Raw genomic sequence first — 11965 nt, 5'->3', positions numbered from 1 at the left:
TCTAACTTTTTGGATCATGAAATCTGGATTTCAAAAACATGTTAAACTCAAGAATAATTGGAGAAAACAGCTTAATCCTTGTATTGATATTCACGACAATATATATAGTACAATACAAAGGAAAAGATATACATATTAACATAAAACCAACCGACTCATATTAAAACAAGTCTTAGAATGTATATATCTCCTAATAGCGTAAAAATTATCATAACTTTACATTATTAAAATATATAATGGGATGAATCCAACTAACATCCCATATGACTATACTATCTATTCCTCTTTTTTTAAAAAAGTGATCCATTAGACCAGTACTAAGGGCCTGTTCATATTTACTGAATTGAGCTGAACTGAACTGAACTGATTGGAGCTGAACTGAACTGATTGGAACTGAACTGAACTGAATTTAGCTGAAATGAATATTTTATGTGAGAGGGAAATTAAGAGCTGAACTCAACTGAACTGATTGGAACTGAACTGAACTGAACTAATTGGAGCTGAACTGAACTGAACTGAAATAAAGTAAATGTGAACAGGCCCTAAGTTCTACGAAGGAGTGAGAAAAAAGATATACTCCGTAATAAGACAATATGAGAAGATGTCCAAAAATAAGAAGCGGAGTGAGTTTATCTTTGTGAATATGAGTATAGTGAGCATTTTTAATCAACATTCTTTAAGTTTGATCTAATCTAAATGTTTGAAATAGGCAAACAAATAAGGATGGAGTGAATACGTTTGAATTTGATGAGGTTTTCATTTAGAATTCACATGTGTGGCCAATTTATGAAAGGGTCGGTGACCTAATTAATCCAAATATCCAATCCCTTTAATTAGAGTGAAAGGTGACAATATACATACATGTCATTCTAATGAGTCATTAGTTCATACGATTAAGGATTAAAAGGTTGACTATAATGCATTTCAATTAGCTTGTTATAAAGTGGAGATCCTAATTGTAAAGTAACTTTCAACATTACATTAGTTTATTTCTTTCTACAATACTTAATGTTCAATATACAGTTCTTCACTTCTTCGTATGTATATTTAAGATGATTTTGTGTGTCATTAGTAGTTTGGTGAATTTTAGTTTACATTGATTCTTGACGCAAAGAAAAAGGAAAGAAAAAGAGCAATATTTTATGCGATTATAGTATTCTAATGTGACTAATCAACTTTAGTTGGTTGATAACATACATTAATATATTGAGAAGTTAGTAAATTACTATGGAAATGTACTTGAGACTTTTAAAAAATCATTTGTTAACCTTAATAATATGTAATCAAGTACTCTGTATTTGATTTAACTATGTCAAATTATTCATTTCGATACTTTTATTTGTATTGGAGGTAGAGTAGATGAAGTATAAAGTTATTAAAAGATAAAATTATTGAATAGCCTAAAAAAATACTCCATACATAGCTAATCAAGTGTAATCAAAGCTTATCGGGTTCAATTAGGTATTATTTTCTTACGTGGGATTTATATAGGACAATAGACTCTCCTACCCTTGAACTAACTTTTGGGGTGCCTCTCCTATTGTCCTATATCAATGGTATCATAGTCGACCTCGGAGTGGTGGCCCACAAAGTTGGTGGCCCGAAGGAAGTTAGATGTGACCAAACGTGGCCGTGAGGCCTGTGACCGATGAGGACGCCTGTCCTTTAAGGAGGGGCGAATATTATAGGACTGTCCATTGCAAGGTATGGGACTTGAGTCCTACATCGATCATATAGGGGACTAATGTGAGATTTAGGACTTAACTTATTTCAGATACTTATTACTTATTACTTAATAAATTCATATCAGATCAGAAATATTTAGAGCAAACCAGATTAGAACTTTTGATTATCATTTACTTATTGCTAAATATCGTTAATTGTGTATTAAATTTTTTTATAAAAATTACATATTTAAAAACTTCATAATGAGATGAATCTAACAAGATCCATTTTGTTAATATTTTCCTTTAAAGATTAGAATTAAAATGCGGTCAAAGTTTAGTCAAATTATTAAATCAAATCAGACCAGACCTTAAAAAATTCAAACTAGATTTATTTGTTTCAGGTGAAGAGAACAAGTCCTTATATAGGACAATGGGCTCTCCTTCTTTTTGAGGTGGCTCTCCTATTGTCCTATATTAATGGATCAATCAAGTCTTAATAATATAAGTTTAGTTTAGATAATTTCAAGTGAAAAAAAAACAAAGTTTTATGAAATAGTTGATACAATTCAAGCAAGTGATGTTTATAATTAAACGAGTGACTACTAAATAGTGTCAAAGTCAAAATAAAAAATCGAAAAACACAACCGAAGTGGTAGAATTTAGAATTAGGGTCTGTTCACATTTACTTAATTTCAGTTCAGTTCAGCTCTAATCAGTGTAGTTCAGTTCAGCTCTTAATTTCCCTTTCTCATAAAATATTCATTTCAACTCAGTTTAGTTCAGCTCCAATCAGTTCAGTTCAGTTCAATAAATGTGAACAGACCCATGAACATCAAAACAAAGGAAAATCCCTAGAATATGCAAAAAAATCTAACAAAAGATTAGATTAATAAGATATACTTTCGTCTAGTCCAAAGTCCACTCAATCTCCTGACCATTCTCACACATGCAATGTTACAACTTTTTCCCGTACCATAATTTTCCCATTTTCTCTCTCTTCTCTTTCACTCATTTTCTTCTTCTTCTTCTTCTTCTTCTTCTTCTTCTTCACTTTCTCTCTCTTCCCAATCTCTCACATTACATGCTATGATCCCTACTTCGACACGTCCTCCTCTCCTTTTTTCATTTTTTTTTTTTATAATTCTGAAAATTAATTAAAATCCCAATTTCCCCATTTTTCAGTTTTGTAAATTTCACAACTTTTAGTGTGACAAAATTCCTGCAAAATTCTCTGTTTTTTTCATTTTTTTGACTACCCTTTTGTTAAATTTGTTTCCTTTTTAAAGTATGTATTGTAATAATAATAATACAATAATCTGATTACATTTCTTTATTCTGGGTGTCAGATCAAGTAATCAATTTCATTAAAAGAAGAAGGAATTATTATGGTAAGTCCAATTATTTATTTTTAATTACAACTTTGTTTAACTGTTTTTCTGCTGTACTTTCTGAATGTGGGTCTTTTTTTTTTTGTTATCAATTGTTTATAGATAAGATGTCACGCTTGTTGATCGGATATCATATAAAATTGAGTATTTTTGTTTAATTATATTTGGTAATGTTGAGTAACATTGATTCTAGTGGTTTTGAATTTTGGGCAGTTACTGATTAATCTTTCAAGCAAGTGTTTGTTATGGGGTTGATGTTTGATTTTGCTTTGGACAGTTTGGATAAGATCACATATTGTTTCTAAGTAGAGCTGTCAAAAACCGACCCGACTCGAAAATCGACTGCCGTGTAGTGTACAGACGTTGATTTGGCAATTTGAAGGATCATATTGCTAATTTGAGGAGGGGTTTTGTCAGAAATTGTGGCTTAGTGGAGGGTGTTTTTGGTTAGGTTAATTGCATAATTGTGTTTACCAAAGTAATCTGATGTTGAAGTTGATGAATGTGTTGGGAATTTCAGTATTTGGGGTTGCTTCAATTTTAGTTTTTGAGTGATGGGGTGTGTTTATTCAAGATCTTGTATAGGCCAGGTGTGTATTCCTAGGGAAGCGCGAATTAAGCAGGTAGAAAATGTGAGGGGTTCAGAGATTGGTGTGTATTCTCCTGCTCATTCTGAAGGGGAGGATGATCAAATTCAGGAATTGAACCAATTAAGCTTTAGTAGGGATACTGAAGCTGGTATTAAGAGGCTTTCTAGAGTATCTGCTCAGTTTTTACCGCCTGATGGAGGAAAGACGGTCAAGGTTCCGTCTGAAAATTATGAGTTGAGGTACTCATCTTTATCTCAGAGGGGTTATTATCCTGATGCTCTTGATAAGGCTAACCAGGATAGCTTCTGCATACATACACCATTTGGTACAGACCCGAATGATCATTTTTTTGGTGTGTTTGATGGGCATGGAGAATTTGGGGCTGAATGCTCGCAGTTTGTAAAGCGCAAGTTGTGTGAAAATTTGTTGAGGAGTAGCCGATTCCACGTTGATCCTGTTGAAGCATGTCATGCTGCTTTTTTAACAACTAATTCACAGTTGCATGCTGATAGTATAGATGATAGCATGAGTGGTACTACTGCTATTACAGTATTGGTTAGGGGTAAGACTATATATGTGGCCAATGCAGGTGATTCGAGAGCTGTTGTAGCTCAGAGGAGAGGAAAGGATTTAGTGGCTGTTGACCTTTCGATTGATCAAACTCCATTCCGTAATGATGAGCTTGAGCGAGTTATGCTTAGTGGAGCAAGAGTTCTTACTCTTGATCAGATTGAAGGGTTGAAGAATCCAGATGTACAGTCTTGGGGCACTGAAGAGGATGATGATGGTGATCCTCCTAGGTTATGGGTGCAGAATGGAATGTATCCTGGTACTGCTTTCACTAGAAGTCTTGGTGATTCAATTGCCGAAACAATTGGAGTGGTTGCCAACCCGGAGATAGTTGTCATGGAGCTTTCACCAGATTATCCCTTTTTTGTCCTTGCTAGTGATGGTGTCTTCGAGTTTCTTTCAAGTCAAACTGTGGTTGATATGGTGAGTGATTTTTTTCCATTTGTTATTATATTTATGTTTTGTGTCATGGAAGAATTTTACATGGTACCATTTTATGATGGTTAACTTGGCAGTTTGATTTTAAAAAAGGAATTCACTTTTAGCTAATGTCAAATGAAATCGTTAGTAAATTGCTTCTACTTGGCAGGTTTTGATATAAATTTAATTTGTAGTGTTGGCAGTTTTATTATGAATCATGAAAACTACTTCCTCTGTTCTTTAATACTTGCACCATATGGACTTTTACCCTACTAATATACATAAGCAAAATATTTCTATGCTCTTGTTAGACTAATCTCAATACATACTATTATCAACCCTTTTTTTTTTAAAAAAAATTTATATATTAAATTAAAAGATGATTAAAGATATTTATGTTTAAATTTATCTATTGTTAAGCACGGAACCTCAAATGTTGCAATTAAAAATTAATTGAGGAAGATTTAAGACACCAGCTCACTATTTTTCATGTGTAATCTGCCGGAACATGGAGTTATATTTGATGATCCTTTACTTATTTTCTTATAAGAAATCATTACGTGTAAACTGCTTGGAAACTTTGGCCTATTTCCAATAAACTGGATTGAATTGGTCTATCGAGGATGGGGTAAAGTAGGCATTGCATTATTATTATGTAAGCAAGAGCTTGAAGATCAAGGAAGTTGGTTAGTTATTTAGAGGAGATAGAGGGGGGAAGAGAATCAGGAAAGACCAGTGAGAAAAATAATGAGGGTTGAATATTATTGAGAGTTTCTTTAGGTAAATTTTGCAGAGTAATTGAGAGAATAAGCCTCACTAATCGAATGATGTGTCCAGCCTATCTCATTTCATGGATTTAGTGGCTTGTCCATCAGTACCCAAACCTCTCTCCTCATATGTATCACAGTATTGTTGTCTGACGTCATCTATGTATCATTTCTTTGAAATTTTAATGTCATGTCCATTTATGATCTTTGCTCTGTAGACATCTTTTTTGCTTGGCTATTGCATAAAGCAATGTGTTGTAGGTTAGGTCTGATTCAAGGGCTATGAAATGATGACTTTCATACCACTTTTCTCGTTGAGAGTTTTAATTTCTGTGTCTACCTTTCCGGCTTGGCAACTCTTCTGCTTATTCTTAGATGGGTAGTTTTCTGGTTATTGACTTATTGTAAAGGCTGCTTTCACTCCTCGAGTTCTTGAATATACTTTTCATTTTGTCCATGACCATAACATTTTATGCTTCTGAACCACTCTCCCTAGTTTTCTTGCTGGCTTTTTTATTTTGCCTTTTCAACTTCCTTAATATGTTTCACTGGCTGCTGGACTGGTGGTAGATTTTCAGATATGCACTATTAATTTCTACGTTGATCCTTGTCTTAACTTACAAATTGACAATTAATATTTTGCTAGTTAATTTCAGGAGTATATTCTAAAGTTTATTTATCCATCGCTCGATTTGATCTTTTGCTTTACAGGTAGCACTGCATAAAGACCCTCGTGATGCTTGTGCCGCTATTGTTGCTGAATCCTACCGGCTTTGGTTGCAATTTGAAACTCGGACCGATGATATAACTATAATAGTAGTGCATGTTAATGGGCTTAATGATGTAAGATTACTCTGGAAACCAGCATGTTGATGTATATATTTTTTGTGCGATTAACTATGGAAGGCCCTTGCTTATTCTGCTGTTTGTTACAACGTCTCTAGGTTTTTGGGGGCACTGCAAGCCCTGGTTCCACTATGAATCCCTCTGCTCCTCAAGTGTTGGAGCTAACTGGATCAGAGTCCCCTGCAACCGTGAGCTGGAATTCTAGGAATCAACGTGTAAGGCATGATGTATCTCGAGCTCGTCTTCGTGCCATTGAAAGTTCCTTGGAGAATGGAAATGTTTGGGTGCCTTCGTCTCCATCCCACAGGAAGACTTGGGAAGAAGAGGTATTTTTGTAAAGAATTGCGCTGATAAATGAAGCTTTTCTTGTATTTTCTGGATTATTATTCTTTTCAGTGGTAAAATCTGATAATATTTTTGTCTCAATGTTACAGGCACATATTGAGCGGGCATTACATGATCATTTCCTCTTTAGAAAGCTGACTGATTCACAGTGCCAGGTCTTGCTGGATTGCATGCAAAGAGTTGAGGTTCAGGCTGGGGAAATTGTTGTCCAGCAGGTAAGCTACATATATTCTTATAGATAGTCGGAGAGATTTTGGATCTATATGATTGGTTAATAAGCCGTTGCATATTGATATTTTAATCACTTCCTTGTGTTGGGAGGGAGAAGGGGGTGGGATAGGGTGTGTAAAACCAAACTTGAGAGAGGCATAGATGTGAATCTTACCGTTGGGAAAAAGGTTTACTCTCCTAAACCCTCAATATCTTTTTGTTTGCCAAAATACTTCTGAAGGTTCTAACAGTAAATGATAAAGCATTTTAAAGACAACAAATTTAACAGAGATGGGTGAATAGTAGAAGACATGCAATTTATTTGAACTTCCTGAATTTGGCATTTTCAAATTAAGGAGGGACTTTAACCTAAAAATGTGATGCATGTTTAAGGCATATCTTTATTTTGCAGGGTGGTGAAGGTGATTGCTTTTTTGTTGTTGGAAGTGGAGAGTTTGAAGTTTTTGCAACACAGGAGGAGAAACACGGTGAGGTACCAAGAGTTTTGCAGCGCTACACAGCTGAAAAGTTATCATGCTTCGGGGAGCTGGCGTTAATGTGAGACTTTCTTCCTTTCCCTTAAACTTGTTACTTAGTTGGATAAAATTAGTGATGTTCATCAGTGAGTAGTGCAGCGTTCTTCGCTGGGACAAGTTAGATGTAGAGTATGTGGATCATTAGCTGTTTGTTGGTTTTCTTGCCTGGATGGCTTACAACGTTCTAAGATGATTGCAAAAGAAGAAAGGAAAGAGAAGAGAAAGGAAAAAACTAGTGTTTCTGTTTGGTTTAGTAAGTAGGACAATGATAGCCTGATAGAAACTTAAGGTGCTACCATCCAAATGTCGCCAAGATAGAATGTGAAATGGTAGTTTTTATTAGGAAACACTTTGCCAATTTCCTCGCTTTTCTTGCAAATCATATGCTGATATGCATAATGCATAAATTGTTGCATGGTAAATATTCCTTATTATAGTTACAGGAGAAGTTAAAATTAGCTTGAGGTTGTCTTCTTTGTGTTGCTGTTCACTGTTGAAAGAAATATCTGGACGATAGTTCTATTTTCTGTCATTTTTTTGACTATTTTGGTGACATGCTGTCATCAAAGTACTAAACAGTCTGGCAAAACCACTTATTGTTGCTTCTGTTCTTCAGGAATAATAAACCGCTACAGGCCTCTGTGCGTTGTGTGACTAGTGGAACTCTGTGGACTCTGAAAAGAGAAGATTTTAGAGGGATTCTCATGTCAGAGTTTACAAATTTGTCATCTTTGAAACTTTTACGATCAGTGGATCTTCTTTCAAGGTTAACAATCCTACAGCTTAGTCAGATTGCAAGTTCTCTGTCAGAAGTTTCTTTTTCTGATGGGCAGTCAATAGTTGAACAGGTATAACTTCTGTTGGAAAATTTCATTTTTGTTAGGTTATTAAGTTGTCTTACGTTCTTGTTCTCACACATCCTTGCAGCATGATTGTGTATCTGCATTGTACATAATTCAGAAGGGAAGAGTAAGGATAGAATTTGATGTCGACATTCTGATAAGTCCGAATGTCTGCAGCCTGAAGTGTGATTGTTCAATCCAAAGTGACTTGAAACACGGTAACAGAAGAATGTTGGTAGAGAAATCCGAGGGAAGTTATTTTGGGGAGTGGGCACTCTTTGATGAGCAAATTAGTCAATTAGCAGTATGTGCTGTTGGCGATGTCGTCTGTTCTGTTTTAACAAAAGACCAGTTCGATTTAGTTGCTGGTCCGCTGACAAAAATTTCACTGGGTGATCAAAAGTATGTTGCTTACTAGGTGCACTAATTATAGGAGTTCATGTGTTAATGATAACTGTGCAGCCAACAGTATATAATCAAGGCTGTTTTATCTGATTCAGGTCAAAGGAGATTCCTGTGGTCCTAGGTGAGGAATATGAAAGAAATGCTCGACCACTGGTCCCAAATCGAGTTCAACTCTCTGATTTGGTGAGGATTATTGGATTCTATTCCAGGCTTGGGTGCTTAATATCTAAAAAAATCAATAAATTATGTTCTAAATATGGGTGTTTCATCTCTTGAATGAAACATGTACACGGAGTTACTTATGTCTTTGGCCTTGTAGGAATGGAGAAGGTGCTTGTATTCAACTGACTGCAGTGAGATTGGACTTGTACATCTGAAAGACTCAGGTGGGAGAAGATTTTAATATTGACTTCTTGGCCTTGTCTTTTAAGCTCTTCCTTTCCTGGGTTGTTTGTGGTGATTATCTTGCTTGAATATCATGTGAAAGTCTGTTTTCTGTTTCCGTAACATCTTGTTTGGGAGTTTTCTAAATGCTTAAAGGGGAGCTTTTGTTTTGATTACCGACCTTTACCTTTAGGCTGTTCCCTCTCTCTGTAATTTACATCACGGCCATCTTTATAACTTATATATACTATTAATGCTACAATTATCTGCAAAAGTTAAAAAAAAATGTTTTATAACTTAGGTTACCGCTGTTGTATTTACAATTTTACATAGCCAATTTAAACACAAGTTTTTGCTCATTTATTGGAATTTGCCATCCCAATGGTGTTCTTTGTGATATTCGTCTATTCGTTGTCATTCCCTTACTATGTAGTTTCTACATGAGAATTTTACTGTTGTACTAAATATAGATAATTGAAGATTGGTGGTGGTGTTTAGAAATTAGAACTTAAGAATGAGTTTTATTAAGTACATTCTTACGTTATGTTGGTTTTGTGTGCAGAAAATTTCCTTTGCTTGAAAAGGTTTTTGAAGCAGAAGGTTAAAAGGCTTGGAAAGGAAGATCAGGTATTAAAGGAGAAGAACCTGATGAAAAGTTTAAGTGATTCAGTATGCGTACCACAAATTATAGGCACCTGTGCTGATGAAACACATGTCGGAATACTACTGGATACATGCTTGGCTTGTCCTTTGGCTTCAATTTTGAATAAACCAGTTGATGAATCATCTGCACGGTTCTGTGCTGCCTCTGTTGTAATAGCATTGGAAGAGCTCCACAAGGTCCATTAGCTAATTTTCGTGTATTTTTTTTTTCTTTTTGTAGATTTTTTTCTCTATATATTTTGCATAATTCATGAAATTACTCTTGTCTTGTTTCGCTTGAGGAACTTTGGGATTCAGTTGTTGAATTTTCTTCGTATTCACATGCTTTTACAGAAGGGTATCCTTTTTAGAGGAGTTTCTCCTGAAGTACTGATGTGTGATCAAGCTGGACGCCTACAGGTCAGTTGCATAAAAATCCAAAATTTTATGGTTTAGTACTATAATTTCAACAACAGTGTTTGTTTGCTTCTCATGAAGATAGCTTAGAGGATAGTATGATAAATTTATTGTGTTTGTAGTTTGTAGATTTCCGATTTGGGAAGCAGCTATCTGGCGAAAGGACAAACACAATCTGTGGAATGGCAGATTCTCTATCTCCGGAGATAGTACTGGGAAAAGGCCATGGTTTCCCTGCTGACTGGTATTATTGATATGATGAACACCTTTTCTCTATTTTAAAGCATTTGGTTCTGTAGTATATCATTTTAATACTAATTCACTTCCTAAGATGAAGATACATAAGCATTTTTCTTTTCCCTTGTATAGGGCCGGTTATATTTTATCTAGAAGTGAATACGAATTTCTTCTTTCTCAATCCTCATCTATATTTTAACCGAAGCTATATGTATCTCCCTGTATAGAGGGTTGGCCACTTGGCCGTATAACTTTTCTAGGAAATTGCAGGGATATGTATTTCCCTGACCACTTATCTTGGATAAATTGTAATTTTGTGTACTCAGTCTACTCACTATATGGCCATAACATAACGACTTGAATATTTTGAAGCTATACTGTATTAATTTTATTGGAACATGTATATACGCTATTCTTTCAATATTATGCTGATTGTTGAATGAAGAACTTTTGTTTCCTTTCTCTATAATCTGCAGGTGGGGTTTGGGAGTTTTGATCTATTTTATGCTGCAAGGGGAAATGCCTTTTGGATCATGGAGAGAGAATGAGCTTGATACAGTTGCAAGGATTGCAAAAGGGCACTTTAATTTCTCTCAGCCTTGCAGTCCCGAAGCCATTGATCTTATAACCAAGGTCCATATTATATTATCTTATTTGATTCCTCGATCTGCATTAAATAAATTCAGTTTCTGTTTATCTGAACAACTCTTATAATTTATTCAGTTACTTGAAGTTGATGAAACTAAGAGACTTGGAAACAATGGATCCGATAATGTCAAAAATCATCAATGGTTTGAAGGAGTTGATTGGGAAGGGCTAGTAAATCGTACTGTCCCCGTCCCTCATGAAATTGTTTCTCGCATAAGTCACCATTTAGAGAGCTACGTTGGTGATACTTCCCCGCCACCATCTTCTCCCCATCGAAATTTTGAAGAACTCAACACTCCGGAGTGGCTTGAAGATTGGTAACCAATACTCTACTCAAGGTGTGAACTTCACTCTATATTGTCGTTTGGATGATGATCGTATAGTAAAATTGCTAGGGGGGAAGCTGCACTGATTCCACTGACTAAGGTCCAAAATCTTATCATTTCTTTCCCCCTTCCTTTTTTTGTTCAGTACAAGAGGAATGATTGTGCCGAAATCATCCTCTTTTTTTGGATTACTTTAGTACCTTGAATACCATTCAAGCAGAGCTAGATGCCTGTAAATAAGTATAGTTTATAAAGGAATGAGTTTTCACTTTCTCATGAATTCCTTTAGAGGTGAATTTAGCCTCCCACCGTGATTCAATGGTGGATGTAGGTAGATTTACTCCGATCCCTTCAAAAGAAAGGGGGTAAATTTACTCGGATCCCTTTCAAAAAAGAAAAAAAAAATGTTAGATTTACTCGGATTTATTTTGGTGCTACAATCCATTGAAATTAAAGGGATGTGTAATTATGTATATGTTTCTACCAAGTTGTGCCTTTCCTGCTGCTTGATTTACACTGAAGTACCATGTTAATTCATCTTTGTGTTCTCGAAGCAAACACTCTCTTTAGCCCTATATTTGCATTTTTTTATTTGTAGTTGTGATTTGTATTTGATAATCCTTATCTAAACTTACCTGATGTTATTGGTCCTAGAGTTGTTTTTTCTTTTGAGGACGAAAGAACTAGTCCTTGTCCTCCTTGAGGTATTTGAAAACTCGTAAAAT

The 11965-nt window shown here is 35.2% G+C and overlaps 1 protein-coding gene across 2 annotated transcripts; it reads left to right on the top strand.

The window, feature by feature from the left end:
* Positions 1 to 2605: 2605 nt before the first annotated feature.
* LOC145610339 (protein phosphatase 2C and cyclic nucleotide-binding/kinase domain-containing protein-like) lies at positions 2606 to 11815 on the top strand. Of its 2 annotated transcripts, none has more exons than XM_081665669.1 (15): positions 2606 to 3055; positions 3333 to 4638; positions 6114 to 6245; positions 6347 to 6574; positions 6683 to 6808; positions 7216 to 7361; positions 7956 to 8187; positions 8267 to 8583; positions 8682 to 8769; positions 8906 to 8972; positions 9533 to 9810; positions 9967 to 10032; positions 10152 to 10273; positions 10743 to 10899; positions 10990 to 11815. In XM_081665669.1, exons 2-15 carry the CDS (start codon positions 3610 to 3612, stop codon positions 11233 to 11235), a joined length of 3234 nt encoding a protein of 1077 aa, XP_081521795.1. In that variant the 5' UTR covers positions 2606 to 3055; positions 3333 to 3609; the 3' UTR covers positions 11236 to 11815. The 2 variants fall into 2 exon arrangements, with proteins under 2 accessions (XP_081521795.1, XP_081521796.1); XM_081665670.1 differs by having other exon boundaries at positions 3269 to 4638.
* The last annotated feature ends 150 nt before the right edge of the window (positions 11816 to 11965 follow it).

The sequence above is a fragment of the Chenopodium album genome, chromosome 24, assembly GCF_948465745.1.
Source record: "Chenopodium album chromosome 24, dcCheAlbu1.1, whole genome shotgun sequence".
NCBI classification, from domain to species: Eukaryota; Viridiplantae; Streptophyta; class Magnoliopsida; order Caryophyllales; family Amaranthaceae; genus Chenopodium; species Chenopodium album.
Note: the sequence above shows the minus strand (reverse complement) of the source record. Positions and strands in the feature narration are given on the sequence as shown.

What these genes read in the sequence shown, in the direction of transcription:
- LOC145610339 (XM_081665669.1), top strand. Translation starts at nt 3,610, where the DNA reads ATGGGGTGTGTTTATTCAAGATCTTGTATAGGCCAGGTGTGTATTCCT. An exon ending in GGGAAATTGTTGTCCAGCAG is followed by an intron (nt 6,809 to 7,215) that starts GTAAGCTACATA and finishes TTTATTTTGCAG; the next exon opens with GGTGGTGAAGGTGATTGCTT. An exon ending in GGCAGTCAATAGTTGAACAG is followed by an intron (nt 8,188 to 8,266) that starts GTATAACTTCTG and finishes ACATCCTTGCAG; the next exon opens with CATGATTGTGTATCTGCATT.